A 22,500-nucleotide genomic window follows, 5' to 3' on the forward strand; every position below is an offset into this window, starting at 1 on the left:
GCTGATGGTGATGGTGTTGATGGTGATGATGGTGCTGATGGTGTTGATGGTGATGGTGTTGATGGTATTGATCATGATGATGTTGATGATGGTGCTGATGGTGCTGATGGTGATGGTGTTGATGGTATTGATCATGATGATGTTGATGTTGATGATGCTGATGATACTGATGGTGCTGATGATGGTGCTGATGGTGCTGATGGTGATGGTGTTGATGGTATTGATCATGATGATGTTGATGATGCTGCTGATGATGTTGATGATGCTGATGGTGCTGATGATGGTGCTGATGGTGCTGATGGTGATGGTATTTATGGTATTGATGTTGATGATGTTGATGATGGTGATGTTGATGGTGCTGATGATGGTGCTGATGGTATTTATGGTATTGATGTTGATGATGTTGATGATGGTGATGTTGATGGTGCTGATGATGGTGCTGATGGTATTTATGGTATTGATGTTGATGATGTTGATGATGGTGATGTTGATGGTGCTGATGATGGTGCTGATGGTATTTATGGTATTGATGTTGATGATGTTGATGATGGTGATGTTGATGGTGCTGATGATGGTGCTGATGGTATTTATGGTATTGATGTTGATGATGTTGATGTTGATGGTGCTGATGGTGCTGATGATGGTGATGATGGTGTTGATGGTATTGATCATGATGATGTTGATGTTGATGGTGCTGATGATGGTGCTGATGGTGCTGATGGTGATGGTATTGATGGTATTGATGTTGATGATGTTGATGTTGATGGTTCTGATGGTGCTGATGATGGTGCTGATGGTGCTGGTATTTATGGTATTGATGTTGATGGTGGTGTTGATGGTGATGTTAATGGTGCTGATGATGGTGCTGATAATGATGGGGTTGATGGTGTTGATGATGATGGTAATGATGGTGCTGATGGTGATGTTAGTGGTGCTGATGATGGTGCTGATGGTGTTGATGGTGTTGTTAATGGTGCTGATGGTGCTGATGATGGTGGTGTTGATGGTGTTGATGGTGCTGATGGTGCTGATGATGGTGGTGTTGATGGTGCTGATGGTGTTGATGGTGTTGTTAATGGTGCTGATGGTGTTGATGGTGGTGTTGATGGTGCTGATGGTGTTGATGATGGTGCTGATGGTGATGGTGCTGATGGTGCTGATGGTGATGGTGATGATGATGGTGCTGATGGTGCTGATGGTGCTGATGGTGATGATGATGGTGCTGATGGTGATGATGATGGTGATGGTGCTGATGGTGATGATGGTGATGGTGATGATGGTGATGGTGCTGATGGTGATGATGATGGTGCTGATGGTGTTGATGGTGTTGTTAATGGTGCTGATGGTGCTGATGGTGATGATGGTGCTGATGATGCTGATGGTGATGGTGCTGATGGTGATGGTGCTGATGGTGATGATGGTGCTGATGATGCTGATGGTGATGGTGCTGATGGTGCTGATGGTGTTAATGGTGCTGATGGTGATGATGATGATGGTGCTGATGGTGCTGATGGTGCTGATGGTGATAATGATGATGGTGCTGATGGTGATGGTGATGATGGTGTTGCTATCCTCACCTCCTCTCCGCTGTATTGTTTGAGGCAGTGCAGAAAGCGGCACGTGTTGACCAGCCAGAAAGACACCGTCTCAAAATCATCCACCCTCTTCTGTAGAGACACACAGAGGCACAGAGACACACACAGAGACACACACAGAGACACAGTGAGACACACACAGAGACACAGAGACACACAGCGACACACACAGAGACACACACAGCGACACACACAGAGACACACACAGAGACACACACAGAGACACACACAGAGACACAGTGAGACACACACAGAGACACACACAGAGACACACACAGACACACATAGAGACACACACAGAGACACAGAGAGCTACACGTGTTGACCAGCCAGAAAGACACCGTCTCAAAATCATCCACCCTCTTCTGTAGAGACACACAGAGACACAGAGACACACACAGAGACACACACAGAGACACACACAGAGACACACACAGAGACACACACAGAGACACACACAGAGACACAAACAGAGACACAGAGAGCTACACGTGTTGACCAGCCAGAAAGACACCGTCTCAAAATCATCCACCCTCTTCTGTAGAGACACACAGAGACACAGAGACACACACAGAGACACAGTGAGACACACACAGAGACACACACAGAGACACACACAGAGACACACACAGACACACATAGAGACACACACAGAGACACAGAGAGCTACACGTGTTGACCAGCCAGAAAGACACCGTCTCAAAATCATCCACCCTCTTCTGTAGAGACACACAAAGACACAGAGACACACACAGAGACACAGAGACACAGAGACACACACAGAGACACAGTGAGACACACACAGAGACACACACAGAGACACAGTGAGACACACACAGTGAGACACACACAGAGACACACACAGAGACACACACAGAGACACACACAGAGACACACACAGAGACACACACAGACACACACACAGAGACACAGTGAGACACAGTGAGACACACAGATCCACAGAGACACACAGAGACACACACAGAGACACACACAGAGGCACACACAGACACACACAGAGACACACACAGACACACACAGAGACACACACAGAGACACACAGAGACACACACAGAGACACACACAGAGACACACAGACACACACAGACACACACAGAGACACAGTGAGACACACAGTGAGACACACACACAGACACACACAGAGACACACACAGAGACACACACACACAGAGACACACACAGACACACACAGAGACACGGAGAGCTACACGTGTTGACCAGCCAGAAAGACACCGTCTCAAAATCATCCACCCTCTTCTGTAGAGACACACAGAGACACACACAGAGACACAGTGAGACACACACAGAGACACACACAGAGACACACACAGAGACACACACAGAGAGACACACAGAGACGCACACAGAGACACAGAGAGCTACACGTGTTGACCAGCCAGAAAGACACCGTCTCAAAATCATCCACCCTCTTCTGTAGAGACACACAGACACACAGAGACACACACAGAGACACACACAGAGACACAGTGAGACACACACAGAGACACACAGTGAGACACACACAGAGACACACACAGAGACACACACAGAGACACACACAGAGACATACACAGACACACACAGAGACACAGAGAGCTACACGTGTTGACCAGCCAGAAAGACACCGTCTCAAAATCATCCACCTTCTTCTGTAGAGACACACAGAGACACAGAGACACACACAGAGACACACACAGACACAGTGAGACACACACAGAGACACACACAGAGACACACACAGAGACACACACAGAGACACACACAGAGACAAACACAGAGACACACAGAGACACAGTGAGACACAGTGAGACACGCAGATCCACAGAGACACACAGAGACACACACAGAGACACACACAGAGGCACACACAGACACACACAGAGACACACACAGACACACACAGAGACACACACAGAGACACACAGAGACACACACAGAGACACACACAGAGACACACAGACACACACAGACACACACAGAGACACAGTGAGACACACAGTGAGACACACACAGAGACACACACAGAGACACACAGAGACACACACAGAGACACAGAGAGCTACACACACAGAGACACACAGAGACACACAGTGAGACACACACAGAGACACACACAGAGACACACACAGAGACACACACAGTGAGACACACACAGAGACACAAACAGAGACACACACAGAGACACACACACAGAGACACACACAGAGACACACACAGAGACACAGAGAGCTACACACACACAGACACACAGAGACACACAGTGAGACACACACAGAGACACACACAGAGACACACACAGAGACACACACAGAGACACACACAGAGACACACAGAGACACACACAGAGACACACACAGAGACACAGAGAGCTACACACACAGAGACACACAGAGACACACAGTGAGACACACACAGAGACACACACAGAGACACACACAGAGACACACACAGAGACACACACAGAGAGACACACAGAGACACACACAGAGACATACACAGAGACACACACAGAGACACAGAGAGCTACACACACAGAGACACACAGAGACACACAGTGAGACACACACATAGACACACACAGAGACACAGATACACACACAGAGACACACACACAGACATACACAGAGACACACAGAGACACAGAGACACACACAGAGACACACACAGAGACACACACAGAGACACACACAGAGACATACACAGAGACATACACAGAGAAACACACAGAGACACAGAGACACAGACACAGAGACACAGAGAGACAGACAGAGACACACAGAGACACACACAGACACACACAGAGACACACACAGAGACAGACAGAGACACAGTGAGACACACACAGAGACAGAGAGACACAGAGACAGACAGAGACACAGACAAAGAGACACAGAGACACACAGACACACACAGAGACACACAGACAGAGACAGACAGAGACACACACACAGAGACAGACAGAGACAGACAGAGACACGTGTGTCCCCGCCACGTGGCACCTTGAGGACACGCTTGATGCCGTTGATGGCGGCGGTTAGCAGCGAGCGAACCCTCGAATCGTCATTGGTGTGGTCGGCATAGCGCACGCACATGAAGAGCACGTAGGCCGGGAGACACGGGGTCACGCTCACAGCCACACCACGTGGTCGACACTCTGTGGAGACACGGAGAGACACGGGGAGACACGGGGAGACACGGAGAGACATGAAGAGCACGTAGGCCGGGAGACACGGGGTCACGCTCACAGCCACACCACGTGGTCGACACTCTGTGGAGACACGGAGAGACACGGGGAGACACGGGGAGACACGGAGAGACATGAAGAGCACGTAGGCCGGGAGACACGGGGTCACGCTCACAGCCACACCACGTGGTCGACACTCTGTGGAGGGAGACACGGAGAGACATGAAGAGCACGTAGGCCGGGAGACACGGGGTCACGCTCACCGCCACACCACGTGGCCGACACTCTGTGGAGACACGGAGAGACAGGGGGAGACACGGAGAGACATGAAGAGCACGTAGGCCGGGAGACACGGGGTCACGCTCACAGCCACACCACGTGGCCGGCACTCTGTGGAGACACGGGGAGACACGGGGAGACACGGGGAGACACGGGGAGACATGAAGAGCACATAGGCCGGGAGACACGGGGTCACGCTCACCGCCACACCACGTGGCCGACACTCTGTGGAGACAGGGGGAGACACGGGGAGACACGGAGAGACATGAAGAGCACGTAGGCCGGGAGACACGGGGTCACGCTCACCGCCACACCACGTGGTCGACACTCTGTGGAGACACCATGGGGAGACAGGGGGAGACCCGGAGAGACACGGAGAGACATGAAGAGACATGAAGAGCACGTAGGCCGGGAGACACGGGGTCACGCTCACAGCCACACCACGTGGCCGACACTGTGGAGACAGGGGGAGACACGGGGAGACACGGGGAGACAGGGGGAGACACGGAGAGACATGAAGAGCACGTAGGCCGGGAGACACGGGGTCACGCTCACCGCCACACCACGTGGCCGACACTCTGTGGAGACACGGAGAGACGGGGAGATAGGGGGAGACACGGGGAGACAGGGGGAGACACGGGGAGACACGGAGAGACATGAAGAGCACATAGGCCGGGAGACACGGGGTCACGCTCACAGCCACCCCACGTGGCCGACACTCTGTGGAGGGAGACACGGGGAGACAGGGGGAGACACGGTGAGACAGGGGGAGACATGGGGAGACAGGGTGAGACACGGGGAGACACGGGGAGACAGGGGGAGACAGGGGGAGACACGGGGAGACACGGGGAGACACGGGGAGACAGGGGGAGACACGGGGAGACACGGTGGTGAGACACGGGGAGACACGGAGAGACAAGGGGAGACAGGGGGAGACACGGTGGTGAGACACGGGGAGACGGAGAGACACGGGGAGACAGGGGGAGACACGGTGGTGAGACACGGGGAGACACGCGGAGACACGGGGAGACAGGGGGAGCCACGGGGAGACTCGGGGAGACTCGGGGAGACTCGGGGAGACAGGGGGAGACAGGGGGAGACAGGGGGAGACACGGAGAGACATGGGGAGACACGGGGAGACACGGTGGGGAGACATGAGGAGACACGGAGAGACTTGGGGAGACACGGGGAGACACGGGGAGACAGCGGGAGACACAGGGAGACAGGGGGAGACACGGGGAGACAGCGGGAGACACAGGGAGACAGGGGGAGACACGGAGAGACACGGTGGTGAGACACGGGGAGACAGGGGGAGACAGGGGGAGACACGGAGAGACATGGGGAGACACGGGGAGACACGGTGAGACACGGGGAGACACGGAGAGACTCGGGGAGACACGGAGAGACTCGGGGAGTCACGGGGAGACACAGTGAGACACGGGGAGACACGGAGAGACAGGGGGAGACACGGTGAGACGCCGTGGGGAGACACGAGGATGGCACTCCTCATAATCATCAGTGAGACAGGGGCAGTAGGAGGATGTTGATGATGTTGATGATGTTGATGATGTTGATTATATTGACGATGTTGATGTAGATGTTGTTGATGTTGATGATGTTGATGATGTTGATGATAATGATGATGTAGATGTTGTTGATGTAGATGTTGATAATGTTGATGATGGTGTGGATGATGATGTTGATGTTGTTGATGATGCTAATGTTGATGATGATGTTGATGATGATGTTGATGTTGTTGATGATGATGTTGATGACGATGATGTTGATGATGATGTAGATGATGATGTAGATGATGTTGTTGACGATGATGTTGATGATGATATAGATGATGATGATGTTGTTGATGATGATGATGATGTTGATGTTGACGATGACGATGATGACGATGTAGATGATGATGATTTGATGATGATGTTGATGATGATGTTGATGTTGATGATGATGTAGATGTTGATGATGATGTTGATGATGATGTTGATGATGATGTTGATGATGTTGATGTTGACGACGATGTGGAGTGGTCGGGGCTGGACGCACCCAGGATGAGGTTCTTGATTAACCGCCCTTCGTCCTCACGGCTGAATGAGAGCATCCCCTGGAAGTCCTTTTCCTTTCGCTGGACTGCTGCGACAAATCCCTCTTCAGCTCCTCCAACTCCTCCTCCTCCTCCACCTCCTCCGTCCACTCCTCCCTGCTCCCTGCCGCCCTCGCTGGCCGGCTCCAGGACGGAGGAGGCACCGCCCACTGCCGGAGTGGAGATGGGGGAGGGAGATGGGGAGAGGGAGATGGGGAGAGATGGAGAGAGATGGGGAGAGAGAGGGGGAGATGGGGAGAGATGGGGAGGGAGATGGGGAGAGAGATGGGGAGAGAGATGGGGAGATGGGGAGAGAGATGGGGAGAGATGGAGAGAGGGAGAGAGATGGGGAGATGGGGAGAGAGGGAGAGAGGGAGATGGGGAGGGAGATGGGGAGAGGGGGGAGAGAGGGAGAGAGATGGGGAGAGATGGAGAGAGGGAGGGAGATGGAGAGATGGGGAGAGAGATGGGGAGATGGGGAGAGAGAGGATGGGTAGGGGGTGGGAGAGAGGGAGAGAGATGGAGAGAGGGGGGAGGGGTGTGAAGAGATGGGGAGGTCGGAGATCGGATCACCGTTCTATCCCTCCAGGACGGTGAGTGGTGAGGAGCTTGCAGGTTGCTTTGTTGATGGAGTTAAATAGAGATTTGTGATCACGGGCCACTGAGGCAGACTCCATCTCCTCGGCAACCCGCGACCACCACCCATCCTTGCAGCGCCTCACGGCTCTCCGAACCTCCGAGCGAAGGCTGCGGTAAGCCTCCTCATTCTCTGACGTGGGATGCTGTAGCCGATGACAGTGGGCCTGTCGCTTTTACTCAGCCATCCTGAACACCTCCTCTGTCAGCCAGGGTCTCTGGGGAGGTCTGGACCGCGTACCCAAAGCAGCCATTGCAGCTGCATGAGTCACAGTCCTAAACCTCGCCCATTTACCCTCGACATCAGGAGTGGGGGACGATGCCAATCCCAGCCGCAAGCGATGATGAAATTCTCGCTTGCAACTTTCATCAGCTAGCTGAGACCAGGCCACCTTAGGTTGGAATGGGGTCCTGGGTGTACACCCACCACCGGAGTGTAAGAATGGCAGGCGCATCTTACAGATGACTAGTCGATGGTCAGAGGGTAGATCAGCTCCACGGTAGGTCGTGGTGTCAAGGACATGGGCTCGCATCCGCTGGTCCGTCACAATGTAGTCCAGCAGATGTTCTTGCTTGGACCCGGCATGCATCCATGATGTTGTGTGGATGCGCCGATGCTGGAACAGCGTGTTGCCCTCCAATCACTCCAGACCAGGTGCCAGCATCATGATCCACTCGGGCATTGAAGTCACCCAACAAGATGACTCTATCCCGAGGGACCACTTTAGCCAGCACCTGTGACAGGAGGTCATAGAAGGCATCTGACTCATCAGCTTTGCCTGCATCCCTCCACGGATGTTCGTCTTCGGTGGGGGCATAAGTAACCACGACCACCACTCCTCGCCTCCAATTGATGGGAAGGCGAACCCAAAGTAGCCTGGGGCTTACAGCTTCCCACACCTTACCGCCACCCTCCAACACCCCCTTCATTCTTTTGTTCAAAAGAAGAGCCACACCCTGTTGTTTGGCAGTCTGCTGCCCCGAGTAGAGGACTGTTCACCCCTCATGGTGGCAGGAGCCAGAACCGGTCCACCGGACCTCCTGAATGCCACAGAGATCCAGGCGGTACCGGTCCAGCTCCTGACAGAGGAGTGGCAGCCTCTCCTCCGCAGTGAGCGTTCGAACATTCCACGTGGCCACACGAAGTGGCTTTTCTTTGTTTCTGGAAGAGCCCCGAGGGTAGAGATTCAATCTCCTGGCTCCGCCAATTGGGGTTTGGCCAGGAGATGTCATAAACGCCTGTCCCCCCGGGGCCTCTGGCACAAGCTTATTAGTTAGATATTTCAGTTTAACTCGTGGTTTAGTGGTAGTTAATTGAAGGTGGAGGGGTTACCAGCCCCTCGCACCCGTCCAGAGCCCCCGTTTAGCCACTGTGGTGGACACAGACGCCATGAGGGGAGGAGCCAATCGGAATTGGACCTCCCCCCACAGCACTGTCCACGACAGAGTTGCCCGTCCGGCACACACCCGTACACACACACACACGTACACACACGCAGACGTACACACACGTACACACACACATGTACACACACACACACATGTACACACACACGCGTACACACACACGCGTACACACACATGTACACACGTACACACATATACACATACGTACACACACACGTACACACACACACACACGTACACACACGTACACACATGTACACACATGTACACGCACGTACACATACGTACACAGACACACGTACACACACACACACGTACACACACACATGTGCACACACAAACGTACATACATGTACATACACAGACACCTAGACACAAACACACACACGTACACACACACGTACACACACACACATGTACACACACACACATGTACACACACACACACGTACACACACACATGTACACACACATACACAGACACCTAGACACACACACAGACACGTACACACACACATGTACACACACACACACGTACACACATGTACACACACACACGTACACACATGTACACACACGTACACACACGTACACACATGTACACACACGTTCACACACACACGTACACACACACACACACATGTACACACACACACGTACACACATGTACACACACGTACACACATGTACACACACGTACACACACGTACACACATGTACACACACGTACACACACGTACACACATGTACACACACGTACACACACACACACGTACACACACACATGTACACACACGTACACACATGTGCACACACAAACGTACACACATGTACACACACGTACACACACACCTTCCAAATCTCCAATTTTCTTTGCGAACAATCTAAGTTGCCTCTTCAGCTTTCTGATTGTCTTGTCCTGGCGCTCGAGCTGCTCCATCAGATCCTGGGAGGGGTCAAGTAACACAAATTACACACACAGATAATACCTCTACCTATACTACACACAGAGCTACTACCACTACTACCTCTACTACACACACAGATACTACCACTACTACACACAGAGCTACTACCACTACTACACACACAGATAATACCACTACCTCTACTACACACAGAGATACTACCACTACTACCTCTACACACAGAGATACTACCACTACTACCTCTACACACAGAGATACTACCACTACTACTACTACACCCAGATATACTACCACTACCACTACTACCTCTACACACAGAGATACTACTTCTACTACACACACAGATAATACCACTACCTCTACTACACCCAGAGATACTACCACTACCTCTACTACACACAGATAATACCTCTACCTCTACTACACACACAGATACTACCACTACTACACACATAGATACTACCACTACCACTACTACACACAGAGCTACTACCACTACCACTACTACCTCTACTACGCACAGAGATACTACCACTACTACCTCTACACACAGAGATACTACCACTACTACCTCTACACACAGAGATACTACCACTACTACTACTACCTCTACACACAGAGATACTACCACTACCACTACTACCTCTACACACAGAGATACTACCACTACCACTACTACCTCTACACACAGAGATACTACCACTACCACTACTACCTCTACTACACACAGAGATACTACCACTACCACTACTACCTCTACACACAGAGATACTACCACTACTACCTCTACACACAGAGATACTACCACTACTACCTCTACACACAGAGATACTACCACTACTACCTCTACACACAGAGATACTACCACTACTACACACAGAGATACTACCACTACTACACACAGAGATACTACCACTACTACCTCTACACACAGAGCTACTACCACTACTACCTCTACACACAGAGATACTACCACTACTACCTCTACACACATAGATACTACCACTACTACCTCTACACACAGAGATACTACCACTACTACACACAGAGATACTACCACTACTACACACAGAGATACTACCACTACTACCTCTACACACAGAGCTACTACCACTACTACCTCTACACACAGAGATACTACCACTACTACCTCTACACACAGAGATACTACCACTACTACCTCTACACACAGATATACTACCACTACTACCTCTACACACAGAGCTACTACCACTACCACTACTACCTCTACACACAGAGATACTACCACTACTACCTCTACACACATAGATACTACCACTACTACCTCTACACACAGAGATACTACCACTACTACCTCTACACACAAAGATACTACCACTACCACTACTACCTCTACACACAGAGATACTACCACTACTACCTCTACACACATAGATACTACCACTACTACCTCTACACACAGAGATACTACCACTACTACCTCTACACACAAAGATACTACCACTACCACTACTACCTCTACACACAGAGATACTACCACTACTACCTCTACACACAAGCTACTACCACTACTACCTCTACACATAGAGATACTACCACTACTACCTCTACACACAAAGATACTACCACTACTACCTCTACACACAGAGATACTACCACTACCACTACTACCTCTACACACAGAGCTACTACCACTACTACCTCTACACACAGAGATACTACCACTACTACCTCTACACACAGAGACACTACCACTACTACCTCTACACACAGAGATACTACCACTACTACCTCTACACACAGAGATACTACCACTACCACTACTACACACAGAGATACTACCACTACTACACACAGAGATACTACCACTACTACCTCTACACACAGAGCTACTACCACTACCACTACTACCTCTACACACAGAGATACTACCACTACAACCTCTACACACAGAGATACTACCACTACTACTACTACCTCTACACACAGAGATACTACCACTACCACTACTACCTCTACACACAGAGCTACTACCACTACCACTACTACCTCTACACACAGTGATACTACCACTACTACCTCTACACACAGAGCTACTACCACTACCACTACTACCTCTACACACAGAGATACTACCACTACTACCTCTACACACAGAGATACTACCACTACTACTACTACCTCTACACACAGAGATACTACCACTACTACCTCTACTCACAGAGATACTACCACTACCACTACTACCTCTACACACAGAGATACTACCACTACTACCTCTACACACAGAGCTACTACTACTACCACTACTACCTCTACACACAAGCTACTACCACTACTACCTCTACTACACACACAGAGATACTACCACTACTACCTCTACACACAGAGATACTACCACTACTACATCTACCACTACACACAGATATACTACCACTACTACACACAGAGATACTACCACTACTACCTCTACACACAGAGATACTACCACTACTACCTCTACACACAGAGATACTACCACTACTACCTCTACACACAGAGATACTACCACTACCACTACTACCTCTACACACAGAGATACTACCACTACTACCTCTACACACAGAGCTACTACCACTACCACTACTACCTCTACACACAGAGATACTACCACTACTACCTCTACACACATAGATACTACCACTACTACCTCTACACACAGAGATACTACCACTACTACCTCTACACACAAAGATACTACCACTACCACTACTACCTCTACACACAGAGATACTACCACTACTACCTCTACACACATAGATACTACCACTACTACCTCTACACACAGAGATACTACCACTACTACCTCTACACACAAAGATACTACCACTACCACTACTACCTCTACACACAGAGATACTACCACTACTACCTCTACACACAAGCTACTACCACTACTACCTCTACACATAGAGATACTACCACTACCACTACTACCTCTACACACAAAGATACTACCACTACTACCTCTACACACAGAGATACTACCACTACCACTACTACCTCTACACACAGAGCTACTACCACTACTACCTCTACACACAGAGATACTACCACTACTACCTCTACACACAGAGACACTACCACTACTACCTCTACACACAGAGATACTACCACTACTACCTCTACACACAGAGATACTACCACTACCACTACTACACACAGAGATACTACCACTACTACACACAGAGATACTACCACTACTACCTCTACACACAGAGCTACTACCACTACCACTACTACCTCTACACACAGAGATACTACCACTACAACCTCTACACACAGAGATACTACCACTACTACTACTACCTCTACACACAGAGATACTACCACTACCACTACTACCTCTACACACAGAGCTACTACCACTACCACTACTACCTCTACACACAGTGATACTACCACTACTACCTCTACACACAGAGCTACTACCACTACCACTACTACCTCTACACACAGAGATACTACCACTACTACCTCTACACACAGAGATACTACCACTACTACTACTACCTCTACACACAGAGATACTACCACTACTACCTCTACTCACAGAGATACTACCACTACCACTACTACCTCTACACACAGAGATACTACCACTACTACCTCTACACACAGAGCTACTACTACTACCACTACTACCTCTACACACAAGCTACTACCACTACTACCTCTACACACAGAGATACTACCACTACTACCTCTACACACAGAGATACTACCACTACTACATCTACCACTACACACAGATATACTACCACTACTACACACAGAGATACTACCACTACTACCTCTACACACAGAGATACTACCACTACTACCTCTACACACAGAGATACTACCACTACTACCTCTACACACAGAGATACTACCACTACCACTACTACCTCTACACACAGAGATACTACCACTACTACCTCTACACACAGAGATACTACCACTACTACACACAGAGCTACTACCACTACTACCTCTACACACAGAGATACTACCACTACCACTACTACCTGTACACACAGAGATACTACCACTACCACTACTACCTCTACACACAGAGCTACTACCACTACTACCTCTACACACAGAGATACTACCACTACCACTACTACCTCTACACACAGAGATACTACCACTACTACCTCTACACACAGAGATACTACCACTACCACTACTACCTCTACACACAGAGATACTACCACTACTACACACAGAGATACTACCACTACCACTACTACACACAGAGATACTACCACTTCTACCTCTACACACAGAACCACTACTACTACTACAACACCTTACAGTCATTTGACTTTGTGGTTATTAGGAAATTGTGCTTATGGCATGCGGTTATTAGAAATCACGCTTGTTTGAGTGTCCGGTTAAGAGTAGTCAGCCCTTACCGGCCATTGACTTCATTCCGTTTGAGGGTTTAAAGTGTGGTTATCATAATTTATGGTTATTTCGATGGCGGATATTGGGCCCAGCAGTTATAAGGTCCAATGATGAGATTTACAGCCATTAAGGTTTTACAGTTAATAGCAATAGCGGTTATGAGAGGGGTTTTTTTTCTGGTTATCGGGAAGGAGGATATTGGGATAGCAGTGTCGTAAGGTCCGGTTGTAAGGGCTACAGTAGTTAGGGTCTTAAAGTTAATAGCAATAGTGATCATTAGGATTTTTGTTATTTCCCAGTTATCAGGAAGGCGGACATTGGAATAGCAGTTATGAGGTCTCGGTTATCAGAGCCCCAATTTATAAAGGCTTTCCAGTTGTTAGCAATAGCGGTTATCGGGGTTTGCTTTGATTTGGTTCTTGCGGGTGGCGGATATCGGGACCGCTTATCGGAGCGCCGTGGGGTCCAGTTATCAGCGGCGGCGGCGGCGTTTAATCAGGCTTCCATTCCCGTTCGTTCGGGGCGGCGGATATCGGGACGGGGTTATTTTGTTTTTGTTTTGCCCACGTACGTTTATCCGTGCCGTGTCATCGTGGCGGTGGGAACTCAGATCGGCTTCCTGTCCACCGGGGGTGGGGGGCAGGGGGGGGGGCAGGGGGTGGGGGAAGGGGGGGGGGGGTGAAGGCGACGAGCTCACGGGGGACTCTGAGGAGGAGGCTCGTGAAGGACGCCGCTGCTACTGAGCAGCTGGAGGCTGTCGCCACCTCCCCCCCCCCCCAAACGGGCAACGGAGGAGCGGGAGGAGCGGAGCTCACGGCAAAGAGCGGGAGCGGCCGCGTGGCTCAGGAGCAGTGGGTTGGTGGGGGGAGAGAGGGGCACGGGTGGTGCATCAGTCAGTCGTCTCAGTGATCTCAGTCGTCTCAGTGATCTCAGGCATCTCTATCAGTCATCTCAGTCATCTCAGCCAGTCGTCTCAGTCGTCTCAGTCAGTCATCTCAGTCGTCTCAGTGATGTCAGTCGTCTCAGTCGTCTCAGTCATCTCAGTCATCTCAGTCATCTCAGTCAGTCATCTCAGTCATCTCAGTCATCTCAGTCTCAGTCGTCTCAGTCATCTCAGTCATCTCAGTCAGTCATCTCAGTCATCTCAGTCATCTCAGTCTCAGTCGTCTCAGTCATCTCAGTCGTCTCAGTCGTCTCAGTCGTCTCAGTCGTCTCAGTCGTCAGTCATCTCAGTCTCAGTCGTCTCAGTCATCTCAGTCATCTCAGTCGTCTCAGTCATCTCAGTCATCTCAGTCATCTCAGTCAGTCATCTCAGTCGTCTCAGTCGTCTCAGTCGTCTCAGTCATCTCAGTCAGTCATCTCAGTCATCTCAGTCATCTCAGTCGTCTCAGTCGTCTCAGTGATCTCAGGCATCTCAGTCGTCTCAGTCGTCTCAGTCATCTCAGTCATCTCAGTCTCAGTCATCTCAGTCATTACAGTCAGTCATCTCAGGCATCTCAGTCGTCTCAGTCATCTCAGTCATCTCAGTCATCTCAGTCGTCTCAGTCATCTCAGTCGTCTCAGTCGTCTCAATGATCTAAGGCATCTCAGTCATCTCAGTCATCTCAGTCGTCTCAGTCGTCTCAGTCATCTCAGTCATCTCAGTCAGTCATCTCAGTCATCTCAGTCATCTCAGTCGTCTCAGTCATCTCAGTCATCTCAGTCGTCTCAGTCGTCTCAGTCGTCTCAGTCATCTCAGTCGTCTCAGTCATCTCAGTCATCTCAGTCGTCTCAGGCATCTCAGTCATCTCAGTCGTCTCAGTCGTCTCAGTCGTCTCAGTCATCTCAGTCATCTCAGTCATCTCAGTCAGTCATCTCAGTCGTCTCAGGCATCTCAGTCGTCTCAGGCATCTCAGTCGTCTCAGTCATCTCAGTCGTCTCAGTCATCTCAGTCATCTCCGTCGACTCAGTCATCTCAGTCATCTCAGTCAGTCGTCTCAGTCGTCTCAGTCATCTCAGTCATCTCAGTCATCTCAGTCAGTCGTCTCAGTCGTCTCAGTCATCTCAGTCGTCTCAGTCATCTCAGTCATCTCAGTCAGTCGTCTCAGTCGTCTCAGTCGTCTCAGTCATCTCAGTCGTCTCAGTCATCTCAGTCATCTCAGTCAGTCGTCTCAGTCATCTCAGTCGTCTCAGTCAGTCGTCTCAGTCGTCTCAGTCGTCTCAGTCATCTCAGTCGTCTCAGTCATCTCAGTCATCTCAGTCAGTCGTCTCAGTCAGTCGTCTCAGTCATCTCAGTCAGTCGTCTCAGTCATCTCAGTCGTCTCAGTCGTCTCAGTCATCTCAGTCATCTCAGTCATCTCAGTCGTCTCAGTCGTCTCAGTCGTCTCAGTCATCTCAGTCATCTCAGTCGTCTCAGTCATCTCAGTCATCTCAGTCAGTCGTCTCAGTCATCTCAGTCATCTCAGTCGTCTCAGTCATCTCAGTCATCTCAGTCATCTCAGTCGTCTTAGTCAGTCATCTCAGTCGTCTCAGTCGTCTCAGTCATCTCAGTCGTCTCAGTCGTCTCAGTCGTCTCAGTCATCTCAGTCATCTCAGTCGTCTCAGTCATCTCAGTCATCTCAGTCATCTCAGTCGTCTCAGTCAGTCATCTCAGTCGTCTCAGGCATCTCAGTCGTCTCAGTCGTCTCAGTCATCTCAGTCATCTCAGTCGTCTCAGTCATCTCAGTCATCTCAGTCAGTCATCTCAGTCATCTCAGTCGTCTCAGTCAGTCATCTCAGTCGTCTAAGGCATCTCAGTCGTCTCAGTCGTCTCAGTCATCTCAGTCTCAGTCATCTCAGTCATCTCAGTCAGTCATCTCAGTCATCTCAGTCGTCTCAGTCAGTCATCTCAGTCATCTCAGTCGTCTCAGTCATCTCAGTGATCTAAGGCATCTCAGTCATCTCAGTCATCTCAGTCTCAGTCATCTCAGTCGTCTCAGTCGTCTCAGTCATCTCAGTCGTCTCAGTCATCTCAGTCATCTCAGTGATCTAAGGCATCTCAGTCGTCTCAGTCATCTCAGTCATCTCAGTCTCAGTCATCTCAGTCGTCTCAGTCATCTCAGTCGTCTCAGTCATCTCAGTGATCTAAGGCATCTCAGTCATCTCAGTCATCTCAGTCTCAGTCATCTCAGTCATCTCAGTCGTCTCAGTGATCTCAGGTATCTCAGTCGTCTCAGTCAGTCATCTCAGTCAGTCATCTCAGTCATCTCAGTCAGTCATCTCAGTCAGTCATCTCAGTCATCTCAGTCGTCTCAGTCATCTCAGGTATCTCAGTCGTCTCAGTCATCTCAGGCATCTCAGTCATCTCAGTCGTCTCAGTCAGTCATCTCAGTCGTCTCAGTCGTCTCAGTCATCTCAGTCATCTCAGTCATCTCAGTCAGTCATCTCAGTCAGTCATCTCAGTCATCTCAGTCGTCTCAGTCATCTCAGTCATCTCAGTCGTCTCAGTCATCTCAGTCATCTCAGTCATCTCAGTCGTCTCAGTCATCTCAGTCATCTCAGTCGTCTCAGTCATCTCAGTCGTCTCAGTCGTCTCAGTCATCTCAGTCGTCTCAGTCGTCTCAGTCATCTCAGTCAGTCATCTCAGTCATCTCAGTCGTCTCAGTCATCTCAGTCATCTCAGTCGTCTCAGTCATCTCAGTCGTCTTAGTCGTCTCAGTCATCTCAGTCGTCTCAGTCGTCTCAGTCATCTCAGTCGTCTCAGTCGTCTCAGTCATCTCAGTCATCTCAGTCGTCTCAGTCGTCTCAGTCATCTCCGTCGTCTCAGTCGTCTCAGTCGTCTCAGTCGTCTCAGTCATCTCAGTCAGTCATCTCAGTCATCTCAGTCATCTCAGTCGTCTCAGTCATCTCAGTCGTCTCAGGCATCTCAGTCATCTCAGTCATCTCAGTCAGTCATCTCAGTCAGTCGTCTCAGTCGTCTCAGTCATCTCAGTCATCTCAGTCATCTCAGTCAGTCATCTCAGTCAGTCATCTCAGTCGTCTCAGTCGTCTCAGTCATCTCAGTCATCTCAGTCAGTCGTCTCAGTCGTCTCAGTCATCTCAGTCGTCTCAGTCATCTCAGTCATCTCAGTCATCTCAGTCAGTCATCTCAGTCAGTCATCTCAGTCATCTCAGTCATCTCAGTCATCTCAGTCAGTCATCTCAGTCATCTCAGTCGTCTCAGTCGTCTCAGTCATCTCAGTCATCTCAGTCAGTCGTCTCAGTCGTCTCAGTCATCTCAGTCATCTCAGTCATCTCAGTCGTCTCAGTCATCTCAGTCGTCTCAGGCATCTCAGTCGTCTCAGTCATCTCAGTCATCTCAGTCGTCTCGGTCATCTCAGTCATCTCAGTCATCTCAGTCATCTCAGTCGTCTCAGTCATCTCGGTCAGTCGTCTCAGTCGTCTCAGTCATCTCAGTCGTCTCAGTCATCTCAGGCATCTCAGTCGTCTCAGTCATCTCAGTCGTCTCAGTCATCTCAGTCGTCTCAGTCATCTCAGTCATCTCAGTCGTCTCAGTCGTCTCAGTCATCTCAGGCATCTCAGTCGTCTCAGTCGTCTCAGTCATCTCAGGCATCTCAGTCATCTCAGTCAGTCGTCTCAGTCATCTCAGTCATCTCAGTCGTCTCAGTCATCTCAGTCGTCTCAGTCGTCTCAGTCGTCTCAGTCGTCTCAGTCATCTCAGTCGTCTCAGTCATCTCAGTCAGTCATCTCAGTCGTCTCAGTCGTCTCAGTCATCTCAGTCGTCTCAGTCATCTCAGTCAGTCATTTCAGTCATCTCAGTCGTCTCAGTCGTCTCAGTCGTCTCAGTCAGTCGTCTCAGTCGTCTCAGTCATCTCAGTCGTCTCAGTCATCTCAGTCAGTCATTTCAGTCATCTCAGTCGTCTCAGTCGTCTCAGTCGTCTCAGTCAGTCATCTCAGTCGTCTCAGTCATCTCAGTCATCTCAGTCATCTCAGTCGTCTCAGTCGTCTCAGTCATCTCAGTCGTCTCAGTCGTCTCAGTCATCTCAGTCATCTCAGTCATCTCAGTCGTCTCAGTCATCTCAGTCATCTCAGTCATCTCAGTCATCTCAGTCATCTCAGTCAGTCGTCTCAGTCATCTCAGTCATCTCAGTCATCTCAGTCATCTCAGTCGTCTCGGTCAGTCATCTCAGTCGTCTCAGTCGTCTCAGTCATCTCAGTCATCTCAGTCATCTCAGTCAGTCATCTCAGTCAGTCATCTCAGTCATCTCAGTCGTCTCAGTCATCTCAGTCATCTCAGTCATCTCAGTCGTCTCAGTCATCTCAGTCATCTCAGTCATCTCAGTCGTCTCAGTCATCTCAGTCGTCTCAGTCATCTCAGTCGTCTCAGTCGTCTCAGTCGTCTTAGTCGTCTCAGTCATCTCAGTCATCTCAGTCATCTCAGTCGTCTCAGTCAGTCATCTCAGTCGTCTCAGTCATCTCAGTCGTCTCAGTCGTCTCAGTCGTCTCAGTCATCTCAGTCGTCTCAGTCGTCTCAGTCATCTCAGTCGTCTCAGTCGTCTCAGTCGTCTCAGTCGTCTCAGTCATCTCAGTCGTCTCAGTCATCTCAGTCGTCTCAGTCGTCTCAGTCATCTCAGTCATCTCAGTCGTCTCAGTCATCTCAGTCGTCTCAGTCATCTCAGTCGTCTCAGTCATCTCAGTCGTCTCAGTCATCTCAGTCGTCTCAGTCGTCTCAGTCATCTCAGTCGTCTCAGTCATCTCAGTCGTCTCAGTCATCTCAGGCATCTCAGTCAGTCATCTCAGTCGTCTCAGTCGTCTCAGTCATCTCAGTCGTCTCAGTCATCTCAGTCAGTCATCTCAGTCATCTCAGTCATCTCAGTCGTCTCAGTCATCTCAGTCGTCTCAGGCATCTCAGTCATCTCAGTCATCTCAGTCAGTCATCTCAGTCAGTCGTCTCAGTCGTCTCAGTCATCTCAGTCATCTCAGTCATCTCAGTCAGTCATCTCAGTCAGTCATCTCAGTCGTCTCAGTCGTCTCAGTCATCTCAGTCATCTCAGTCAGTCGTCTCAGTCGTCTCAGTCATCTCAGTCGTCTCAGTCATCTCAGTCATCTCAGTCATCTCAGTCAGTCATCTCAGTCAGTCATCTCAGTCATCTCAGTCATCTCAGTCAGTCATCTCAGTCATCTCAGTCGTCTCAGTCGTCTCAGTCATCTCAGTCATCTCAGTCAGTCGTCTCAGTCGTCTCAGTCATCTCAGTCATCTCAGTCATCTCAGTCGTCTCAGTCATCTCAGTCGTCTCAGGCATCTCAGTCGTCTCAGTCATCTCAGTCATCTCAGTCGTCTCGGTCATCTCAGTCATCTCAGTCATCTCAGTCGTCTCAGTCATCTCGGTCAGTCGTCTCAGTCATCTCAGTCGTCTCAGTCATCTCAGGCATCTCAGTTGTCTCAGTCATCTCAGTCGTCTCAGTCATCTCAGTCGTCTCAGTCATCTCAGTCATCTCAGTCGTCTCAGTCGTCTCAGTCATCTCAGGCATCTCAGTCGTCTCAGTCGTCTCAGTCATCTCAGGCATCTCAGTCGTCTCAGTCATCTCAGTCATCTCAGTCGTCTCAGTCATCTCAGTCGTCTCAGTCGTCTCAGTCGTCTCAGTCATCTCAGTCGTCTCAGTCGTCTCAGTCATCTCACTCATCTCAGTCGTCTCAGTCGTCTCAGTCAGTCATCTCAGTCAGTCATCTCAGTCGTCTCAGTCATCTCAGTCGTCTCAGTCATCTCAGTCAGTCATCTCAGTCGTCTCAGTCGTCTCAGTCATCTCAGTCGTCTCAGTCATCTCAGTCATCTCAGTCGTCTCAGTTGTCTCAGTCAGTCGTCTCAGTCGTCTCAGTCGTCTCAGTCAGTCGTCTCAGTCGTCTCAGTCGTCTCAGTCGTCTCAGTCATCTCAGTCATCTCAGTCATCTCAGTCGTCTCAGTCATCTCAGTCGTCTCAGTCGTCTCAGTCATCTCAGTCATCTCAGTCATCTCAGTCGTCTCAGTCATCTCAGTCATCTCAGTCATCTCAGTCATCTCAGTCAGTCATCTCAGTCAGTCATCTCAGTCAGTCATCTCAGTCATCTCAGTCGTCTCAGTCATCTCAGTCATCTCAGTCGTCTCAGTCGTCTCAGTCGTCTCAGTCGTCTCAGTCGTCTCAGTCATCTCAGTCGTCTCAGTCATCTCAGTCGTCTCAGTCGTCTCAGTCATCTCAGTCGTCTCAGTCGTCTCAGTCATCTCAGTCATCTCAGTCGTCTCAGTCATCTCAGTCGTCTCAGTCGTCTCAGTCATCTCAGTCGTCTCAGTCGTCTCAGTCATCTCAGTCGTCTCAGTCGTCTCAGTCATCTCAGTCGTCTCAGTCATCTCAGTCAGTCATCTCAGTCATCTCAGTCATCTCAGTCGTCTCAGTCATCTCAGTCGTCTCAGGCATCTCAGTCATCTCAGTCATCTCAGTCAGTCATCTCAGTCAGTCGTCTCAGTCGTCTCAGTCATCTCAGTCATCTCAGTCATCTCAGTCAGTCATCTCAGTCAGTCATCTCAGTCGTCTCAGTCGTCTCAGTCATCTCAGTCATCTCAGTCAGTCGTCTCAGTCGTCTCAGTCATCTCAGTCGTCTCAGTCGTCTCAGTCGTCTCAGTCATCTCAGTCGTCTCAGTCGTCTCAGTCGTCTCAGTCGTCTCAGTCGTCTCAGTCATCTCAGTCATCTCAGTCATCTCAGTCAGTCATCTCAGTCGTCTCAGTCATCTCAGTCATCTCAGTCATCTCAGTCGTCTCAGTCATCTCAGTCATCTCAGTCGTCTCAGTCGTCTCAGTCATCTCAGTCATCTCAGTCATCTCAGTCATCTCAGTCGTCTCGGTCGTCTCAGTCAGTCATCTCAGTCATCTCAGTCGTCTCAGTCATCTCAGTCAGTCATCTCAGTCGTCTCAGTCGTCTCAGTCATCTCAGTCGTCTCAGTCGTCTCA

General features: G+C 49.9%; 1 protein-coding gene across 1 annotated transcript in view; it reads right to left on the reverse strand.

The window, feature by feature from the left end:
• Positions 1–22,500, reverse strand: part of LOC142907511 (unconventional myosin-Va-like) — a 72,148-nt gene that overhangs the window by 17,171 nt on the left and 32,477 nt on the right. Inside the window, exons 4-7 of the mRNA XM_076057097.1 lie at positions 10,070–10,163; positions 7,138–7,344; positions 4,616–4,770; positions 1,578–1,667 (exon numbers count right to left, since the gene is read on the reverse strand). Of these exons, the coding sequence (XP_075913212.1) occupies positions 1,578–1,667; positions 4,616–4,770; positions 7,138–7,344; positions 10,070–10,163 (546 nt within the window). The remainder of the gene's footprint in view (positions 1–1,577; positions 1,668–4,615; positions 4,771–7,137; positions 7,345–10,069; positions 10,164–22,500) is intronic.

Source organism: Petromyzon marinus, chromosome 79 (assembly GCF_048934315.1).
Source record: "Petromyzon marinus isolate PM22_M1 ecotype Great Lakes invasive population chromosome 79, UKy_Petmar_22M1.pri1.0, whole genome shotgun sequence".
Lineage (NCBI taxonomy): Eukaryota > Metazoa > Chordata > Hyperoartia > Petromyzontiformes > Petromyzontidae > Petromyzon > Petromyzon marinus.